Here is a 23,242-nt window from a genome sequence, read left to right as displayed (position 1 = left end):
TGAACAGTTTTGCTGCAAGCCAAATGCACTTTCAGCAGAATTTATTCTGGAGAGCCAGAAAAGCGGTTTGCTCTTCTCAATCCAGTACACTATGAAAAGCATGGACCAACTCCTTGCTCTCAGGGCCGCAAACACTGTGAGCCCAGAAATGCGTTACAGGTAATAAAAGGAAGACGGAGTGACAGCAGATCGATTGGAGTTGCACAACTAGTGTGAATTAACGACCACGCTCTATCTTTTGAGAGAAGTCCATCATCAATACTTCTTAACAGCCCCTGCTAGAAAGGCAGCCTCACATTGCTTCTCAGCTGAGGCTGACACAAAAATACTGCGCAACCATCCTGTATTTCAGATCCATGCTATTCAGAAACCCTATATTAATAGAGTAAGACAGTATAGAATTCAGGCACCTGTGGATATTACAGGTAAAAAGGAATTGTATAAACTTTGCATTACATTGACTGAAGTAGGTAGATATTGTTGATTGGGCCAAATGGAACGGTAACAACAGATTCATTAAGAGAAAATGTAATCCTCTCATGCCAACAGCTATCAGGTTATAACTGAAGTATTTTTTTATTATAAAACTACAAACAACTGCTCTATGTCTCCAAAAATAAGTTTCAAACTGATTGCAACTAATTTCCCGTTAAAGACTCTGGATGACACGTACTTCCCGATAGTTACACTGAACACATTCATTTCTCTCTAATGTCTCTGAGTAACTCTGAATTAGGAGGGATAGATTTGCAAATTATTCAAGGAAACACAGGGCTCAGAGTGAGCTTTACCTACTGCGAGAGCTGTCATGGTATAAAACTAACCACAAAGATAAAGCATGAGGGAAGAGGTCTCAAATTTTGTTCCCAGTTCTCTTAAAATAAATTTTTAACCTCTAAGACATGGATTCCACCAGTCCCAGTTTATAAATGTGGCATAATGGATTTTTTTAAAATGCTCAGGCTTATCAGATATTCATGCTAATGATGAAAAAATTCTTAGTTCTTACATAAGGCTTTTTATTACTACTGAAGAAAGTTAATTTCAAATTAAGACATATATGTATACCTAGATCATACACAGTTTGAACCTAACAAGATAACTTCAGAGGATTGGGGGTTCTGTTTTTAACATTAAGGGCCATCTTTAGACATCTAATGTTCATTCCACAGAAAAACTACAATCCTGAAGGTTTCCATGTAGTTTTAAGTAACAACTTCTAGTTAATAAGTGAATGGTTGTAGTAAGTCCAATCAAAAAAAGAAATAACCTCTAGTTTATTAAAAAAACCCACAGAATATTTATCTAACAATTGCTTTAGCTTAAGCATCAGTAAAATAATTGTTTCCTCAGAAAACTATTTATCAGTACATTTTTAAACAATGCCATACTGTTGATCACAAGAAGATAAAGGGCTGAACATTTTTGCACATCACACAATTAATTTTAATACAAAGTGCTGTCAGCAGGCAACTTCACCAGATATAGCATAAGACCATTAAGCACAATAAAACAAATGATTTAAGTCACAGGCCCCTTGAAAACTTAATGGAACTGTTGTATAAACATCCTTATCACAGAACTAACGGCATAAAACCTGTTGGAATTACTTCCAGGTACTCCCTACTATTATATAGTAGGTAGCTGAAAATTCTATACTGAAATAGACATTGCTTTTATACCAAACATGGACATTGATTAAAGAAGGTTACACATCCATTTTTATCACACAGAATACAATCTGGTGGTTTTACAAGAACTGCATAGTTTATCCCCCGCAGCAAATAAAATGTAATTACTATTATCTTCTGTTCCCTTTTCCTTACATAGCCTGTGCCTTCATAGTTTGATTTTTTTTGTTTGTTTGTTTGTTTATAAAATTAATCACAGCTAGCAGGGTGGAAATCACTTTGAGCCTCATGAATGACATCCAAGAGATGGGAAAGGATTAGTTCTCAGTTGCTGCCAGTTATAGCGCCAGGTGGCTTTTTCTGCAGTGAAGGTGTTACCGATAATCCCATTACATTGGTACTAAATCTTGCAGACATCAAAATTATCACCAAGGTTCCTTTTCATCCCATCCTTTCCAAATGACTGGAAGTCGCTTCACCTGAAAGAAGTCAAATCCACATGCAGCTGCTGTTTTAGCAGCCAGCGGACTCCCTGAGAATGCCAATCGTGATCCAATTTCGCTGTGCTGGTGGCCCCCTATTCCCTGTCCAATAATACATCTGTTAAAAAATCCTACAGCTACAAATCAAGTTTAATCCTACCAGGGACCTCATGTTGGTCTTGTCTTCCAAAAAGGCAGCAGGTTTTGCCGTCTATCTCTGCTAGTGTCTGGGGAATACTCTTTAAATCCCAGCCCTACTTAGAAGAATAAGCTAAGGATCACAAAACATGACCTCAAAAACCCTGATATGACTATATTCTGACCCAGAGGCATTCATTCTAGGTGAAGATTAGAACTTTGCATAATAAGATTACACAGCAAGTGAATGATATCAAGGGACTATCCATATGCAGCCGCCTGGTTTTCTATAGACAGCCTGTGCTCTGCAATATGCAGTACAGACGAAACAGAGCTTGGTCTTTCTAGCTGAAATAAAATAGATCCACATAAATTAGTTGCCCATTTCCAGATTCCTAAATCCCCTATTACATCTTTTATTGACAGCTCCTGTGAGGATAGCACAAATGGTATTCTCTTTGTATTCTTTGCTTCTGTAACAATCACACCGAGGGAAATGTACATAGGTTGTCTAGAAATTAACATCTTGTTTGCTGTAATCTTGGATTACAATTAACTGTGTACATAATAAAATTAGGAAATCAATGAGCAGATTTATGATCTACAGAAAACCAATGGCATTGTGTAAGACAGTTTAACATATGGGGCCAAAATTTTAAATACAGGAAAAATCAAAGTCACAGCCAATGAAAGTGTGGCTAAACAAATTGTTGGACTCGATATTAAATAGATTTTTCACTATAATAAAAAATTACCAGTCACATTTGCTTTATATAATGCTTCCTAATTCTGAATTTTCACTGAATATTTAGTGATAGTTTATCAGTTTTTCCTTAGCTAACAGAAACTTCTAACATTCTCCGCTTCTAACCAGCCACCTTTCTTCACACAAGGTAATCCCATAACTTGCCCCATCTCTTTCCCAAAGAGTTACTCTGAGATTATTACTTTAAAAAAAATCCAAAGCCCCAAAACAAAGAAAAAAAAATGCACACTGACCAGGCTATTTAAATATTTATGTTTGAGCTGTTATTTATATTAAACTATTCTTTTAAAACTTCTGCATGAAATTAATGTTACATGCACTAGACTAGTGAGAGGTGTATATAAAGTTTATTGGGAAAGATTCTTCCCGTATCAGACACACCACTTAATAAACATAAAATGTTTTAAATATTCTAATTATAATCTGAGGATTCCAAACATCTAAAGCAAAACAAGGAACAACTTTCAAAAGGTCTTTCCAAGCAGGGGGTCAGGCAGAACTTGATTTGTATTTCTAGCTGTTGGTTTTCTCTAGAAGAAACACTGGATTCAGTCTGGCAAATCCGAAAAAGCTTGGTGATATTCTGGAAGAGAAGATTATTTTTCCACATTATCTCTACTAGGCACTGACAGTTTGTCTCCAACAAGTGCTCCTTCATCTACTGATCTCAAGCTGACAAGGAGCTCAGTCCTGTAAACATAAATTCACATAGTGCAAAATCCTCTGGTGTTAAACTAGAGACTACCTACACAAGAACGAGCAATTTTTCAAAACAGATTTCAAGTAGCTCTCACTGGTTCTATTTACCTTTGGGAAGCAACTCGAACAATCCCACAACCCTGTATAAAACACTGTATTAATGGTCAGATGCATTCCAGGGCTTCTATCTTCCTCTATACACTTATCTTTGCTGAACAGAGAAATCCAAATAGCTGAGCAAATAGCATAGGCATCGTCATACATGGCAAGTTTGAGCCTCTGAGGGATGCTGAAATACTCACTTAACAGTTTCCTGTAACAATGTCAAAGTTAGGACAAACGCCAAAAGTCTGACAGACAGCACAGTCACTTTCCTGGTGACTGAGAAAAATGTACCATGTCTATATGACAAGGGTCAAATAATTATATTCTGAGCTATAGGCATTTATGACAAGGGTCAAATAATTATATTCTGAGCTATAGGCATTTATCTTAAATTTCAAAAAATTTACTTTCTTGAGACATAGATATGTAAACATTTAAAATTAATTTTAATCAACCAAGACAAAGAGTTACAAGTCCAATTTTCACATTAGGCACTTAAAATCTACAACCCTACAGAAACTGAAATTGTCCATGGCTCACATGTCCCCTGCACTTACCAGTGCTGACACACCTTCTAGAAATATGCAGGAATTTTTGGAAATACTACTCAAGGCATTGAATAGAAGAGGGGTAAATAATTCCCCTATGCACTGACAAGCAAAAAGGCTGTTTACTTAAAATATTTGTCATTACAAAGAGGATTGTTTGCTGGTTAAAAAAAACCAACAAAACAACAAAAACAACACCAACAAAAACAACACAAACAAAAAAAACCCAAACCCTCCACATCAAACAAAGCAACCTATTTATGTACACCATCAGCAAGACTGTTTAGAAAGAAATACAAGTGTCCTAATCTTATCCCCAGTGTTAGTCTCAGATTAGAATGCCATCATTGAAGAGTACTCCATAGTGGTTTATGAACACAGAAATCACACAGTATGAGATGTTAACACAACTAGTAAATCAAACCTATTATTAAACATTTGAAAAATACAAAAGCAAAAAACAAGACCAGTTTTAGCACTGTCAGAAAATATAACAATAGTAATAAAGAATCTGTGTGTTCATCAATACTTCCCAGTTACAAGCATCACCTTCTAATGAAATATCTTATGCATACTCTGCATTAAAAAATGTGTTAAAAATCAGGAGAAAGGAAACATACAGTCAGACAAAAGTGAGCTCAGTATTTACAAGTTACCTGAACAGAAGAAAAATGCAAATCAAGCGCTTGTCACTGCTATTATTCTACAAAAATTTTGATGGCTTTCCCAAATTGTATTTTAGTTACGAAGTTCTAAATAGACACATGTACATGGATTCAACTACTTATTTTTTTCATACCACAAATTGTATTTCACATGAGTTTATGCAGAAAAAAACCCCACCTATATTAGTACTTTTTCCTCATTGCTCAATAAAATTTTATTAATTATTTCTGAGCTGGTTTATGTGTAAAACCCAAGTTCTGTAAGTTCTTCTCCACTTACAGATACAAGTATTAAAAAGAAGTTCCAAACATCAATAGATGACTGCAATGATATTCAGTCCAAGTTAATCCCCAGACATCCAAATCCATGAATAAAAATTCATCAGTTTTAAATACACTGAGCCTATTAAGCAAGAACAAAAGCATATGCACAAAAGAGCTTTTAATGTATTTCAAAGCCCACAAGAGCCATGGTCTCATTAAAATTATAAATTACACAAACATGGAATAAAGATTCAAACTGCAGTGCAGCTAAGCAGATTACAGAAAACCCCGCGTTCCATATGATAACACACCATGGCCCTCCCAGATGGGGGCTTGGAACAAAAAGGCCATCACTGCAGCTAGGGAAAACCTCCTTGTGATCTCTGGTTTCTGTTCAGCAGATGACAGCCAAATAATATGTTGATTATTCTGTTTGTGCTGCTAAGCTTGTAAGATGGAATAAAAGCGATATGATCTATTGTGAACTCAATGCTAATGTGTTGCTCCACTCATAAATAATATACTGAATTTATTCTGAAACTATCTTTTTATCTGAGTTCCAGGTTTTAAATGCATGAACTAAAATAAAAAGCCACCGTAAACTATTATTTAATTTGATGGTTTAAAGTAAAAGATACAGCTGACACAATAATAAGTGAGAAAACTGACTACTTAGTGAATCAAATAAGTACAGGTGCCTTTCTCAAATTTAGCAAATGATTATATGCTGAGGTGCAGAGTACCTGCAAGACGCTGAGCACACTCCAGCCCTACAAAATGCATTATCACTGATACCAAACAGATTACCAAAAAGGGTCTATATAGCTTATTTTACCACAGATAACCACCCCAAATCCAAATTTCAAATGAGGACACAAGTATTTGTAAAACAGAAAAATAGTACAGAAACATCATTGTATAACTTCACTAATATTCTGTCTCCCTGACTGAATTGCCTTCTTACAAACTGCTTAATAAAGTTTTAGTAAGTGATCAGATTTTATTTCATCTAAGTTTACTAACTTGGCTTGTTCCAAAAGCACGCAATTTGGCTTGCCCTTTCTTCCATCATACACTGCCTTTTTAAAAGGAAAAAGAGTCACTGGTCATACAGCTCCTTTCACAGATGCTGTGTACACGCTGAGAAGGCTGATGATCTTCCTATAATTTAACATTTCTGACTTTTAGGTCTTATGCCAGAAATGTTAAAAATTCTATTAAAAAAATCACTGCCGCTTGACAATAGCATGAGAACATCAGACCAAACACTGCTTCACACTTCTTGGGACTAATGGAAGCAGAGTTGATAAAGAGAAATGGTGGAAACATGCAGCTCCAAGAGTGTGCAACTGTTTTCTCAGAAACATAAAAATGTACTTAGAAGCTCAATTACCTGTCTTCCTCTGCTAGGGACACAGAGACAGCTCTAATTCACAGAAATAATGAAAATATGAAAACTGAAGAGATATTAGAATCAAGTACATGTAAGTCTTAAGACTAAAAATTCAGATAAATTACTTCCTCCAGAATGAGCGCCCCATTGTAATGAAATAACACATATATATTTTCATACAAAAAACAAGATAGGACCTTGAAACAATTAGTGAAGCTCACATTTACACTAGCAACCACAACCTTAAGTCTGTCCCATTTACAATACAGTATTGTAAGTTACTCTGCAGTTACCAGTTACAATACTCTTGTTTCTATGACCCTGACGATATTTCAGTTTCCCTCAATCTGTTTCAGTTGCTACAACTTTAAATGTTAATTTATTTTCATTCATCTTACATACGTAATCTCACACAAAATGCAAAGTAGTACTTGGGGGTAAAAAAATGGTAGCAGCCATGCAACTCAAGCACCTTATGATAAATGTATATTTCTATAACCAAAACTTTTTTCATAGTCTTATGAAATTCATATAATATAAAGGTTTCAACAATAAAACCAACTTTTCCAGCTACCATCACAGCACTAATATCTAAGCTAGCAAAAGGTAACTCAAGTCATCACAAACTTCAATGCATTACTGAGTAGATAACAACTTGGCTTGAGTAGATAGTAACTTGAGAATCACAGAGGTGATCAAACACTCTCAAACACTCAGGCGCAAGGGAGCTAGCTTGCTTAAGCAGCCCTACTCCTAGATACACGCTCCTGAAATGTGATTTCAGCAAATACAGCAGTTTTGGTGTGGAATTGGCAGGCTTAGTATTAGAATTGGAAGAAGCTGAATCCATTGAGATAAAGAATAATGAAAGTTTGCTAGGCTACAAAAAAGCCAGATATTCAGTGTTTTCTGGTTTTTTTCATCACAATAGTCCAAATTTGGAACAATGTAAGTTTTATCAAGTAGCCAGCAGTTGATCTGGCTTTTTATATTTAAAGTGAGTTTTACTAGATTGCTTGCTTGTTTTACCTAACTTTATAATTCACACTGAAAAATCTACATTGTAATTCTTGCCTACTTAAAGTCCAAAAAGCCTCTTTTCTTATCTACCTCTCAATGACCTCATTAGTTTACCATTCTAAACAAGTTCTTACAACTGTCACATCTTTTGAAAAGCAAGCAAGACTTCCGTCTCTGTGCTCAGAAAAGGTATAGTTACACAGCTCTACAGAATTATTCACAGCAGCACATCTTGGTTCATCCCCCACTCTATGGATGGTCACAATGCTGTGAAACTAGACGGAAGCCCATCAAATACATCTCAATGTTCCTATGACTCTGCAGTATCTCGTCCTCAGCAAAACCTGAGGGCTGTACGCTTTTGTGAAGCCACTGACTGACACCACTACTCGGGAAAGCCAGAACTAGTGCCATCCTGAACTGGGTCAGTAACCGCATCGCTATTCACAGCGCTACATAAATTACTACATCTACCTCCTTGCAACACACCTATATGCATTTCAGTTCAACCACTGCTCTTTTGCCTGTCTTTATCAGACTAAAGATTGAGCAGTTCATAAATCTAAGACAGAATGGACAATAAAGGGGAAAAAACTGCTTGTTAGAGGATACTACGCTATCTGAAGTTAATTCCACACTGGCAGTGGCTGAATAACCAAGCTAGCATTAACCTACCTGTCTGGAATATCTGTGGAAGCCGCAACGATCAGAATACATCGTTGGCCAGCACACTGGAAAGCTGAGGTTCCAAGTTTGTGGGACTCGCCAAGAAGTTACATCCTTACGTGTAAGCATGTTGTCAAAGATTCCCATCTTTGCAATCATCAAGGTTTTGAGACTTATTTTCAATTAACTGTCCGTTCACCATTCTACCCCAGAGAAGGAACCTTCCAAACCTCACCTAGCATGCCCGTCATACTTCAACAGATGTCAGAGCCTGTTGTTGAAAGCTAAGCTGAAAAATGTCAGCAATACAGATTCTACACTTCAGCACAGTAGTCTGAAGTTACCTGTAAGCATAAGAAGAGTTAACAAAAACATTTCCTTTGTAAGAGGGGAGGTCAGACAGGTGGGTCTGTGCAACTAGAAGACTTATGACCCAGCTTGTTTACTTTTAATTTCAGAAACTACTGCAGAAGTACTTCTTGTTGAAGCATCACTGGTTTTGGCTAACATTAGAAGAGGCGGAAAATTCTCCATTATGAAAACTCCTTAAAAATATTTCAGCAAGCAGAGATGAACTCCAATTTTAAAAGAATTCTAAGGGGATTGGTTAAATCTTCTCTGGCCACAGGCAGGCCTCAAGTGCTTTGCCAAACCATTTCACAGGTTTCAGGTCTCACAATACTGCAGAGATGATGGACAAAACAGCTAAACCAAAAAAAAAAAAAAAAAAAAAAGGCACCTTCTGTAAAACCCCACAATGTAGGTGAGGAGCAAACATTGCCTGTATTCCAGCACCTGCTGATACTGTAGATTTGTAATAGAAACAACATGGTTATTTGGAATAATGCCTTTGAAGACTAAAAGCCCTAACAACCTAGCAGAAAACACAACGCTTTTTTGAAATCCAAAGTGTGCCAATTCTTAACCTTTGTAATACCAGCATATCAGGAAAAAAAGCTATGGCAATTATAAACTAATTTCAATGATACATGTATTTTTACAGATATTCAGTGAATCTTAGGCTCTAAAAGCACATGTAATTTAAGTTATTCTGTACCTTTGCATAAACTGCACTAATATAAATTACATTTTAAAAAGTCACAGCTATTAACCTTTCCTTTCCATAAATCATAATTACCTACACTATTTACCTAGCTTTAGAAAAGCCTATTTAATGAAATATGTGCAGATACAACTGGAAGACAAAAATGAAGGCTGAAAATATCAACACATTTAAATTAGGTTTTTTCAGTTGAAACACTAAGTTTACTCTTCACCTCTTCCACTGACATGCTGAAGTGACACACTGTTTTATTCTTTGAGGGCAGCCATTTGTACTAACATGAAATAGATTTCTGGATGATAAGCATCTGAAAAGGCTAGAATCAATCTGTCTTAATTTCTAGGTTTTTATCCTGAAGTAAGCTTTATATGGACATGGAACCCCGTATGGAAAACATTACAGAATATCAAAAGCCATAATACAAATAATACTCCTTTCTAGTTGTTGGGTTCTTTTTTTCCCTTATTGCTTTTAGTCCTATCTTACAAGTATTTTTAAATTAATATTTTTTTAAATGAAACTCCTCTTTTTATGATAAACAGAAGGAAAATAATCTCTATGAAATATACCACTAATCTGTATGATGCTTATTAAGACAGTACATGCCACTTACAAGTCATTTTCAATACTACTGTTCCACAAGTTTCAGTAATACTATACTGTACATTTTTATAATCTGAAACTACAGAAACAATCACTTTTTTTATGATTTATTGCTGTCTTCAGCACATACCACTTTAACTCATGTCTCCTAATTTATTCACTTCTATTTTAAAAGAGCTATTTAAATTAGACACAGGTTTAAATTTTCATCTGTTGTTCAGTATACCCACAGGGATGCATTTAGGTAACATCCAGAGGCTTTCTGAAGAAAATCATATCATGTTTTATGTAATATCATACAACTGGTATGTCTTAAACCCTCCTACTAATCCTTGCGTTTTCCACGGACTGATTGGATAAGTAGTCTTTAAGCTTTTTCATACTGAAGAAAACCCAGGTCTTTTGGTGTCACAACTTCCAGGATTAAACATTCTTTCCAGTTGTTGGCTCATGGCCTGAAGATCCTGCACTTTCAAACTTATCCCATTCTAGCTAGTTCAAAGATCAGGAAAATGAAGCCATCTTCTTTGCAGCCATAATCCACGACCCATGCTGTTAGATACTTAAGAACATCTCAAAAGCAAACTACCTTGTTTCAGCTCCCAGCGGGAGCTCAGCAGGGCATTGGATCACATGACTGCAAACCCTACCTAGTCAGGTGACTCAATAGCTAATCTGATTTGGTGACTATAAAACTTTAATCAGCACAGTCTAATACCATCACATTCCAGAACTGATGAGGGAAGCAGCTTGGCGATGTAACAGCAACACTAATAAGATTATGAATTAGGACTGCCATTAGGATGCAGTTTTCTAGTTCTCTATCCCATATGTAAACCCAACAGAAAAATATTACTGAAAACTGATCAGGCAGACATATGGCTTTGAAACAAAATGCACTGATATGTTTTATTCCAAAAGGGATAGCATTTTGCCTATTGCCACAGAAGGACAAGAGCATACACTGAATCTTGTAAGGCACAATTAAAACCAAGGAAAATAAAGTATGTACATCAATAACATGGTCTCGTTGAGAAACACTGCTCACACAATACAGCCGCAGCTTGCATTAACTGAAGGTCCTAAGAGTTTACATCTGCAACCCACGCAGGCTGCATGCAGTAAACAAAGAAGAGAGGCAGTGACAGCCACAACAGGTGTCTTTCCTCTTATCAAGCAGATATATCTAAAGCATACTTTAAGAAGTGCTGCTATTTTGGGGACACTAGGATTTTCACCAAATCCGTAAGCTACAGCTTTTGAAGAGAAGCTACAAACATACTTGCAGATGAAATTCCAAGCATACCTCTTCCCAAATGTTTTGATTGCTCTCTCAGTCACCCATTGTTTCCCTCCATTTTTTCCTTAGGGAATTCTCACCCAAAATCCTCTTAATCCATCTTAGAATCTGCATTTGGCATAGGTAAGTAGTTGAATTGGATCACCAAGTTTACAAAAAATGGAAAAGAGAGTGCTTGATTTCTTCATACTAGAGTTAGGATTTGCAGTTAAAATTGACATAAACATTTAATCAGGTCTACATGATAATATGTGAGCTGCGAGAAAGAAAAGCTGATTATTCTATGGTTTAAGACATCCCAATCTGGACACAAAGGTTTAAACTTCTCCATTTTACAATGAGCTGAGTATGACCATAGTTGCCATAGCTCAGCTGACAAGAAAAAACTTGCCAAGACATTTCCTGATCACTTGCAATCATTTCCGTGTTTGGTTTCTCTGCATTTCAATTCCACCCCTAGAGCAAGAATAGTAGGACCTATCTACCTACTACTGTGTATTTGAGGATGAGGGGGTTTTTTATATATAGTAATACCTAGAATTACAATTCCTGCGGTCTTGCTTTCTGTCAGACAGCCCCTAGTGGACCTTTTACAATGGCTGGAAATTCATCTTTTGGAAAGTGGACATGTGAACATAAGCAAACCTTTAGTATCATTCAAAGAGAGTGAAAAAGCTATTATTCTTCCTGAAAATGAAACATCATTGACTTAAAGACATTTCCATAAAATTAGTTTCTTCTATACTCATCTGAAATGAAATGCAGGTTAAGTCAGGTATTTTAAGTGGTGTTTTTATAAGCACATATTCATTTGTAAAGCTTTATTGTATTAAATAAATTTTAAAAAAAATTAAATCTTTGAAAAATTGCTTATTTCCACCTGCCTTCTAAATCAATAGGACTTTAACTGTAACCATCATCTTAAAAGGTAACAGAGGAAAAGTGAACATTACAAACAGAACTACTGCAGTACCTTTTAACATTCAGTTCTTACACTGAAAAACTATTTCTACTTCTCGATTTTTTTTTAATATCTGAAACAGTCTCTCCTGTTATTAGTTACAATGCAAGAGACAGTTTCTCTGTATTTCAAAGGATGTCAACTCACAAAATTTGTAACAAATATATCACTTTATTTAAAAATACATGAAATTCTGAAATAGCTGCAAGCTTCACAGTCAGCAAGAGGTGGAAGGTTCAGCTACGCCCTGCCCACTGTGTGTATATGCCCTTTTCCTTGTTGCATCAACTCAGCAGTACAACACAAAATGAAACTATTAAGAAAGTCGATAGACGGTTCCAAGTCAGATTAGTGAGCTGAATTAGCTCAAGAAAGGATCTGACAAGCACCAGGGTTTGTTGGACTGGAAGCAGAGGAAGAGGAAATGAGACTTCCTTTTTTAGTAACACTGACCTATTATATCAGCTCAGGAGATGCTGAGATTTCCAGTAAACTTGCACTTTAATCAAGAAACTCTAAAAAAGGTAGCACCACAGCACAAGTATTCCCAATTGCAAATACTTTCATTATGTGGGCTCCAAAATTAAAGAGAAAAAAGAAGGAATTATTTAGCCTCTAGTTTTAGTTGCCCTGTAGGAAAATGAGGTAAGGAAAAAAGCATAAAAACTACCTGTCAGAGAAGTACTAATGAGAAATGGAAAAACAAAAGAGAGGACTTAGCCCTGGATGGATGTTTACACCTATACTGTAAAGTTAATGCAACCTATATTAGTCTATTTTATTTAAAAAAAAAAAAACAAACAAGCAAGGAAGTACTTTGTCTCACTGAAGTAACAAAAGGAAATGTACTACTTGGAATGGGGAAAACAATAATCACTGAGACAAAGTGCATGTAGTATGTAATTTGATTCTTTTTCTGATAGGTAAGTGGTAACTTATCAAGGATAACCTCATTGGGTTACAAGCATTTTATTAAAAAAAAGTTCTGTAAGATATACTGCAATTCTTAATAGTGTTACACACATGTGCAAGCACTCATATCTGAAATATTTAGGTATCCAGACTCCAGAATGACAGTACAGTAAGAAATGGAAGAGTTGACATGATGTTTTAAAAGTGGAGAGCTCTGTAAGTTTCAGTCTCCTCACTCAATTATACAGAATTTACACCATAGGATCCCACTGACAATACCAGATTCTTGAACTCTTAAAAAGAGCTGTGAATTATGCCTTTATTTTGTTAAAGTCTTTCCTATTGCAGACATTCACAAATCATTAGTCAGATCCTACAGAAGTGACATTTAATAGGTATAGTTATTTCTCACCATGTTTTCAAATGCATCCTTTGATTTTTTCCTCTAAAGACAAATACTTCTTTCACTGAACAATAATCTACATTTGAAATTAAATAGTTCTTATTCAGTATTTCACAGTTTAGCAGCAAATATAAAACTTTTAAGACAAACTCTTGCTACTCGTGATAAAAGTCTTAAAAATGTCCACTGCCTAACATGTAAAGAAGCTTGGCCAACAGCCAAACAAATGTCCTCCTAGCTGGTGAAATTGCATAATACTGAAACTCCATGCTCCTGAGTTTGAATTTGTTATGAAGGAAAAACTTCTGAGGTTCAGGATCATTAACATATTGTTGCTCTTTCTTGCTGGTCATACTTAATATGAGGATTTTTTTTTCCTCAATTAAAAAAAATGGCTCGACAACACAGGTGTTCAAAAACCATGGCTTACAGCAATAACAAAAATCATTCACTGAGATTAAAGATTGAGAGTGGGGAATTATAACATTAGAGCCTCATTAGTACATCCTGCTACGTGCAATTGTCTTCAAGTAGCTTGGGATGCATCTGAAGTACCAAGAGATTAAAAAAATACACAAATACTTGTGATAGTGGCTATTCTATATGCACATAGGGATTGCTCTTAAATTCAGAGTACTATAACAAAGTGTTGATATACAAAGCAAGCATACTAAAATTTTTCATTAAGATAAGAAGCATTTTAATGTCTTTGTATATTACATGAACAGAAAAGGAAACATCAAGTTCAGATATCTCACCAATTTTTACACATACTCAGTTTAGGGCAGTTGTTCGCTGCCACGTACAAGGCCACAGGCTACTATCTACAAATTGCTAATAAAGAGTAAAGAACATGCTAATCTTCCAAAATACACAAAAAACTTTCTGTGGTATTAGCAACGGATTCAACAGTAAATGCTCCCCCCCCGAAAAAAGCACAGAAATCACATTGCTCACACAAAGCAACTTTTTCTGCTACAGCTCTTAACTTATGACATGGTCCAGAGCCATCACACTGATGCAAGATCTCGCTTCCAAGTGAGAGGTCTTAAATCATACGTTTATTACAGATCCGCGGCTATTTACAAACAAGAGAGGGACTCCAAGCACGCTTACATACTGTGTTACATACAGCTACTTCGAACACCGTGAGAAGAAGAAGAACGTTTCAGAAATACTTTTGCCGTCCTGCTCGCGTCCGGGCTGGCACACGAGGACGGCTTGTTTTTGAAGAGGGTGATGCCGACGGCTCGGCACAGAGACTGACGAGGTAACCCAGGGGTGCGCCGGCCAGGCCTCTCCCTTCACGACTCGCTCTGCTTCGAGCCTCACCGACGCCTCGGCCACCCCAACCCCCCTCCCCGAGAGGGAAGCGGGGCTGTCCCCTCCGCAGCACGGCCGAGTCACCGGCACCGCACTACCCACGCCTCCTCACGCCGGCCCCCCCGCCAGGGCGGGACGAGGCGCGGCCGCCGCCTCCCGCTACCGGCCCCCCTCAGCCCCGGGGCCCCTCAAGGCCCGGGACCCCCGCCGAAGCGGCACCCCGCGCCCTCCGGCCCGGCCCCGCCACACTCACCTGCCTGCTCGCTACCGGGCGCCCTAACCCTTCCCCCGCCCCCTTGGCCCGGGACGTGCAAACAACGCGGCCTCCCATTGGATAGCGCGTCTCCCATGCCGCTCTCCCATTGGTGGAGAGGAAAGGGCTCGATTCTTCCCGGCGTCCCCTCGCTCCTGTCAACCGAGAGGCAGCCGAGATGGCGGCAGCCCCAGCGGCCGGCGGGGCGGCGCGGGGCCGCGGGGCCACCAGCTTCCAGCGGAAGGCCGCGGCCGGCAGCCGCCTGGCCGCAGTCGCCGGCACTCGGCCTTCCGTTCGCCACGGGCAGCTGCTGCTCTCCAGCGGGCTCCCCTCCCTGGACTGTGTGCTAGGTTGGTGGGGAGCGGGACCTGGGACCCGGGACCCGGCTGCCGCCGGCCCTCCTCCCCCGCCCGGCGGCCCTCCTCCCCCGCCCGGCGGCCCTCTCCTTTGCCAGGGCCTGTCATTTACCTTCCGTGACCCCGCAGCTACTCCCGCAGGCTTTTCCTTCCTCCCCACAGTTCCCGGGATCGGGGGGAGGTCGGGGAGGGGGGGGAAGAGGAAGGGGCACAGCGGGATCCGTTTCCCGCCTTGAGCCCCCCCCGCCCCCGTGTGAGGAGAAGGGAGGCGGTGCGGGCAGGTGCGCCCGCTTTGATGGCTGCTTGCGGAGGGGAAGATCGCCCTTTACCCTTCATTTAAACCGGTTTCAGCAACCTCTCCGGAGTGGGAAGCCACTCTGTAGATTTACGTAGAAACACAGTCCTGTCGTATTGCAAACGGTCACAGTAAGGGGTCTGAAGTTTTCGGTTTTGAAAAAAAAAAATGTTTGCTGAATTAACCCGCAGTTGAACGTGGTGTAGTTCTGGTTCTTCAGTATGGCAATTTTTAGGATGCATTTGGCCACGAGATTGGATTCTCAGTGTGCCTTTTCTGTCTTGCTCACCACTGGTACATCATTATAAGTGCCCCGTTTAGATAAGGTACGCTGGTGTGACGCTGTTCTTACTGTCGGTGAATCTGCTTTTGCCTGCTGTCAGTGTCAAGATGTCAAGATGCAAGTCCAATTCCTTGGACTGATCTGTTGTGAACCATTGCTATGTTATAATCTGTGGCATGAACTAGCATGGCTTACTTGGATTGGGAACTAATTCGTTTTGCTCATATAAACAGCGTGTTTTATCTGTATGCACGAGGGATGCATGATCCTTTTACTAACTAGTGATACAGTTGCAGTACATCTTCAGTGTACCTAGATGGGACTACTTTTAGGTGAGGAAGGCTTGACTTTAGCTTTGTTCGTTCTTCCTTGGAAGAGTACATGGAATATAGGAAATACCACTTTTCTTTCTAAGGATATTTTATATGAGTAATGATAAATATAAAAGTTGTATCCATTTAAGTTTTTTCAGCCTGTGTATCTTAAGCAGAATCACACTTCTGTATCTTTTGTGTGTTTGTGCGTCTGGTAGGGAACACCTGTACTTTCGTCAGGGATTTGCATCCTTGTGGAGAAAGCTCTTCCTCCTTAAGAGAGAAGTATTTCATTAAGCGAGTGTAATTTGTGAACCCCTTTAATTGCATAAATATAAGATTTGCATTGAATATTCCGGTTCTTCGTATTCCCTTTTATAAACAGTGGATTTTGCACAGCATGGGTCAGATATAGACAGTTCCCATGGTGGCAGTCTCCTAAATGTCCAGACACTTGCTAACATAATTAGTGGTTTGTTATGGAAACTGGGGACACTTCTTCCCGTAAACCCAGGATCCCTTCTAAAGCACCCTTTCCTTGTCTTTTAAATATTCAGTAATTTCCTGACCTTAACAAGTTTTACACTTAAACGTCAAGAAAGTTCTTCAACCCTAGGAATAGCAGCTTTTGAAAATACTTTTAAGATAGTTTCTGGGTTGTGGCATCTTTGAAAAAATGGAAAACTCTCTATTCCTATGTTAAATCTTTCGTAACCTCCTAGCCCTTAAATCACTGATTTCTGGAGGCTAAGTGGGTAGGCCAGGAAAGACTCATGCCAAACATGCTGTACTATAATAAAATTTCCACTGACACCAGGTATTAGGCATTGTTGGAGACAGACCACCCAGCTAGACTGTACAGACCGGACCTGTACAGAATCATCGATTTTGGAGGCTGGGGAGAGACCTCAGGAATTCATCTACTGCAATCTTAAAGCAGGCTCAGGACTGAATTCAGAGTTGGTTGCTCAGGGCTTTGTCCATTTGAGTCTTGAAAATCTGCAATGGCAGAGATTTCGCAGCCTCTCTGGACAACCCAGTCCAATGCTTAGTTATGTCTGTAGGGAATTTTCTTTTTCCTTATATCCACTTGGAACTTTTCCTGTTTCAGTTTATGCCTGTTGTTTCTTGCCCTCCCACTGTGCACCTCAGCAAAGAGCTAAATTCTCAGTAGCTTCTCTTGGGTACCAGCAGGCTGCTAGTAGATCTTCCTCTCTTCTCCAGGTTAAACAAGCCCAGTTCCTTCAGCCACTCCTCTTGGGTCATTTGCCCCATCTCGGTTCCCCTCTGCTGGACTCACTTAAGTTTATGTTTACTTCTTTCTTGCACCGAGGGGCCCAAACTGGACATTGTATTCCAGATGTGATCTAATGAGTGCTGAGTAAAGGGGAATAGTCACATCCCTTGACCAACTGTCTGAGCTTCTGTTGATGCAGCCCACTATGCTGGTGACTGTAGAAGTATTGTACTTGGTCTCCTTTGTGTCCTTTTTGGGGGTGTGTGGAAATGTTTCATAAATGTCTTGCAGATTGCTGTTTATGTGTTTCTTAAAAAATGCTTGCTTTTCTCCTTTCATCTTGGCCACTAGCAGTTAAATAATTGACTGTACAAAATATTTAATTTTATTGTCACCAGGGACTGAGGACAAACCTTTCGGTATAAATTCCCAATGAAAGTTACTATAAACTGGTTTAGTCTGGTATTTTTCATAGACATATTTTTTAATGGTCACCAGGCAGTCTTCTAGATATCTCGCTTTGTACCTGGGTTTAAATTTGCCTTGTCCAGAAGCTGCAACCCAGATACAGTATTATTTGCCAGACATGAAGATATAGCTTATGAATAAGTGTGAGTAAGGGAAACATGGTGTCATCAGACAGAGGTCTAATTAGGAACTTTTGAAGAGAAGAAAAGGCAGAGGATACCTGGAGGAATTTCTTTTACTCTACAGCTACTGTCTGATTTGTTACATTATTGTTGATAGCTAGGTCTTCTTAATAAATGCATTTCTTTTCAAAAAGAAGTGGTAGATAAATGCTGGATTTCAAATGCTGTGTTACCATTAAGATGTTCTTTACATCTCCAGCCTTCATATTCAAGTTTACTTTCAAGGTTTATAGACCATATATGCTTGATTTGTGCTGAAGCAGTTCTCTGTAATGAGCTGCAATATAACCATCACATGCTTGGTATTGAACGTTTTGTTTCAAGCTGCTTGGAAAGAGGTCACAGATATGCTTTGAAAACAATGGGGACACTTATCAACTTGCAAAGTTTGTTGCGTTTCTGTCCATAAGATCTTAAATCTTATTGCTGTAGGTAGCAATGCGGAAAGTTAGAAGTTTTGCTTAGTTGTTTACGTGTACCACTGCCTTAGATACTGGCAAAGAAAAATTAAAATAGCAAAATTAGAAAGAATTACAAGTTCACAGCAGTTTTCTTAGGAAACTTGAAGATTTTACCTCTTTCTTTTGATTCTGTCAGCATTCCTGCTACTGTTTAATGTCATCTGTTTTTTGCTTAATTTACTATTGTTGTTGTTCATTGTAATATGAATATGTAACCATGGTAACTGCAATAATTTTACATTCCATCTAATAGAATACACTTGTTCAAACTGTTCACTACATCTGATAATGTAAAGCCAATCCTCTGACCTGAGTTTGCCTTTAGCAACCAGGGTATGTGCACATATGTTACAACTCTGGCTTGTAAAAAGAGACAGTACAATTGATGATCTGCAAATATTGCTTGTGAGAATTTCAACTGCACTGACATACTGTTTGACAAACAAATTCTCTCTTGTGCAAGCAATTTAAAAGCAGAAGAGACTACTTCTGCGGTGGCTACAAGTGAGATTTTTATAACCGAGATTTTAAGTCCTCATTGCCATGAGGTAATACATTACTTATGGCTATTTTAATCATCTTTTCTATGTCAAGCTATGATTTGGTAAAATCTCATAATTTTGAGCTATTTTTTTCTCTGTGCTATATAGAACGTGCTAACAACTGTTGTTAGTAACCTGTGTGTTCTGTCTCCCTGAGAACTGAATGCAGTGAATATTGGAAGCATACTTTGTACCAACCACCTGTATGATTTCTGATTTTGGTCTTTTTTTCTCCTTTCTCCTGCAGTACGTCTTTTGGGTTAATTTGCATTTATCTCCCAAACAAATAAAATGAAACAAAAATTGGTAGATTAGAACATGGGGATTTCATGAGTGATTCTAACTTTCCGGTAAATTACTTACAGTTGGGTTTTTTTTAAATATCTAGGAAATGCTTGATTGCTTGATAAGCTTGCTGTAAATATTGAGGCATTTGTACATCTTGACTCAGGAGCATAGCTTAAAAAAACTGTGATGTGTTGAACTATAACTGTGAAGTTAGTAGCTGACTAAACATGCACTGTGATGTACTGCTCAAATTGTGGTACATCATGACATGATTGCAAAGTGATTCTGTTGTGGTTTTAATTCAGGTGTTATTATGCAACAATATTAGCATTTTTTTGGCCTGTGGGAGAGAAATTTGCTTTTTCTCCTCCTTCTGGGTATATATCACCATTACAGGTGCTACAGACATTTGTAGTCCCACTAGCAGAGCTAAAGATTAAGAAGTTGATCCAATCCCTATTAGAATCAATTTCAAGTGAACTTTATGGAGCTCTTAAATTGATAGACTGAATTATCCTGTTCACTAGAGTCTACCTATGCAGTCCAGAATTGACTTCTTTTATCAGGAACTTTGGATATTGTGCTGATGTGATTCAGTTTGCTCCTAACTTGCTTTTAAAGCAGTATGTAGGTGCAGAAGATACACTGCAGTTTCCTTCATGCAAAACACTACAATAGGCTGGTTACATATGGCCATCTGAACACTTCCAGCAATTTTTGGCTTTCCTGTCACAGTCTTATATGATTGTTCAACAAAATATTTGTAGCCTGGTTTCAAGTTATTCCACTATTTTCAGTCTTGGAATGCAGATTATAAATCAGTTTACTCTTCACCTAAAATAAAATATTAATTCTTTTACCATCTTTGTAAAAATTCCTTCTTGGGACAACCATTCAAACCACTGTTACATAATTATGCTTGCTCTCTCTTCAAGGAGGAAATAACACAGTCAGGATGGGAGTTCATAGATTATTTTTTCTGGTCCTCCACACTGTTGAGATCAATGGGATAAGCATCTATGTATCAAAACATATTGAGAGTATTCTATTCTGTCTATTATTCATTCAGTCATCTGTGATTGGAACATAAGCATCGATTGTAATTGTTTAAGCAGAAAGAAAGAAAAATAATAGTGGCCATGTATAAATCTGTCAAAATGTATTTTTATTTTTGAACAAATATTTCAATCAACTGCATTCATAGAGTTGTTTTTATGTCCAAGACATACTATAAAAGACTTTATAGTATATTTTTTTTCAGATATGTTACGATGTTTATGATCTGTCAGTCCAGGTTTCATGGGGTGAAATCCTACCTGTCTTATTGCTATGTCTGTTTTCAGTAATAAGATAAAAACTAGTGAAGCCAGGATTTTGCCTCATTGGCTAGCATGGGAATTTGCTAGCCTCTTAGTAGGTCACTTTACATACTTGGTTCTTGGTACAAACAAATATCACTTGATAGTGATTAATACAGATTTAATTTGGAGAATGTTTACTCACTTGAGTCATCCAAGTGAAAATTCGCTAGCTCAGACCATACATCATTATTGTAGTACTTGAGCGTAGTTGCGTAGAGCTCTGCAGGATCTTTTTACCACAGTGATGATAGTACAGTATATTGTGAAAGTAATTGTAATGTGTAATATATAATTACATGTAATGTATAATTATTTCATAATAGAGAATTGTAGGAAGTATTGCAAAGGTAATTAAAATGTTGTTCACTTTTATATTTTTAAATTCCCCGTTATCACCTTTCTTTGACTTATAAACTAAGAAAACTTAATTGTTCTCTAACATAGTATTAAAATGTAGTCTTACTTTATTCTTAATTTTGTTTTGTTTCCAGGTGGAGGCGTAGCTGTTGGAACCCTTCTTCTTATTGGTTAGTATAGAATATATAGATACTTAAAGCCATATTTTGATGTGTTTTGCTCGTTTTAATGTATTTATCAAATAACCTGCCTTTTCATTGTTTTTTAAACTCAGACTTTAAGAAAGTATAACTCTCAGGCCCCTTCACTTTGGATAGCCTTTGGAGTGGACTGTTGTCTATTTCAAGAATTACTGGAGGTGGATCAGAACCTTACTTTTAGATAGGTTTGAGCCCCCAAGAAGAATACCACAGAATTCTGTTTGAAAGCAGGGTGTTTAGCAAATGTCAGGACTTTCTAGGAAAATTTTCAAATTGTTTAAGATTTTCTAAACTACTTGATTTCCTGTAAGATTCAGTCTGTTTATCATCATGAAGGTGTTGTTGTTTTTTTTAATTTGGCTTTCTGAGGAAGATGTGAAATACAGAATCTTTTAATCTTTTGGTTGCCAGAGTCAACTAAGAGAAAGCTGATGGAAGCCTGCTTTCCATTAGGATGTGGATGAGGCACACTGAGATGATTAAATGGGTTACAACAGAATTCCCTTTGCAGACTACATTGAAACTGGCTGGTACCATGTCTCTATTGCAGCTGAGATGCCCAGCTTTCTTTTCTGTTTAAAGCATAGCAAAGGGGAAGAGGACTGTTGTACACATACATCTTGTCTTCATATCCCCATGGTATGTACTGGACTTAGAGCCAAGAAACATTTCCCAGGACCCTCAGTTTAAGCATAGCAGCCGAAACCACAATTTTGAGGGAAGACTAGCTTCTTACAAGTTAGTCTTGTGTAAGTGCATACAGTTCCAGCATATAAGACGATCATTATTGCAGAAGAGAAATTGAAGGAGATACCATCTGATTTGTCACATCAGTACATTAATCTTGGGCTTCTAAGGATACAGAACTACTTCAAAATGATGTAAGGGCTGAATGATGATAGAAATGTCTTTTTTTTTCCTATTTTAAATGTTTATCAGATTAGTGGTTCTTGTGAGAAACTTTCAAGCTTGTTACTTTCCTAGCAAAAAGAACTGATATTACAGGAAAAAAAATGAAAGGTTATTAGAGAAACACCTGTAGTTATGTGGAAAACATCTGCATCTGTAATCTGTGTTCACATCTTAAATAGTATAACAATTTAAATACTGCTTTTTGATACCAAGTTGCTGGAACAGAGAACTAGGAACCTAGGACAACAGATCTAGCTCTTAGCTTTCCAGTCACTGCAATTTCTCTGAACTGTTGGAGTCTAGAAAGTTGTGTGATTGTTTCTCCCACTAAATAAGGATAAAGTACCTCAGTTTCCTTATTTGTGGGAGTGATGAAAAGACGTATCCCATTGCAAAGCTGTTTGAGCAATGTCTGAGTGCCTACATGTTAAGTGCCAAAAATCCTGCATTAAAGCCTTAAAAATTAATTTATTATTTTAAGTTAAAACAGTGGATTACAGGAAGACAACTGTCAATAGATTTGAAATTGGTAAGTAAAACCTGGAAGGTAAAAGTAAAAAAGGTGTTATTACAGATAAAAAGGCCAGTTTCTCATTGCAGAAGATTGCAAGTGTAGTAAGGCACCATTTTGGCTAAATCCTGAGCTTTTGAACGCTGCACAGGTTGTTAAGGATCAATGCAAAATTGTAAAATGAGAGTGTAGAGACAAAATCTGAAAAACTCACATACAGCATAAGATACAACTAGCAAGAATTATCAAGAGTAATACAGATTTTTCTTTAAGTACCTCA

At 37.9% G+C, this 23,242-nt stretch overlaps 2 protein-coding genes across 3 annotated transcripts in view; one reads left to right on the top strand and one right to left on the bottom strand.

Moving 5' to 3' along the window:
• The window catches only part of IMMP1L (inner mitochondrial membrane peptidase subunit 1), a 51,848-nt gene extending 36,600 nt beyond the window's left edge, over positions 1–15,248 (bottom strand). Inside the window, exon 1 of one of the 2 annotated variants that reach the window (XM_069804007.1) lies at positions 15,196–15,248. The gene's annotated coding sequence lies outside the window, so the exon portion shown is untranslated. The remainder of the gene's footprint in view (positions 1–15,195) is intronic. The other variant, XM_069804009.1, reaches the window with a different exon arrangement.
• A 92-nt stretch (positions 15,249–15,340) lies between these two features.
• The window catches only part of ELP4 (elongator acetyltransferase complex subunit 4), a 154,553-nt gene continuing 146,651 nt past the window's right edge, over positions 15,341–23,242 (top strand). Inside the window, exons 1-2 of the mRNA XM_069804006.1 lie at positions 15,341–15,545; positions 21,474–21,509. Coding sequence (XP_069660107.1) covers positions 15,374–15,545; positions 21,474–21,509 — 208 coding nt within the window. The 5' untranslated portion in view covers positions 15,341–15,373. The remainder of the gene's footprint in view (positions 15,546–21,473; positions 21,510–23,242) is intronic.

Source organism: Haliaeetus albicilla, chromosome 16 (genome assembly GCF_947461875.1).
Source record: "Haliaeetus albicilla chromosome 16, bHalAlb1.1, whole genome shotgun sequence".
Taxonomy (NCBI): Eukaryota; Metazoa; Chordata; class Aves; order Accipitriformes; family Accipitridae; genus Haliaeetus; species Haliaeetus albicilla.
This window is presented reverse-complemented; position numbering and strand designations above follow the sequence as displayed.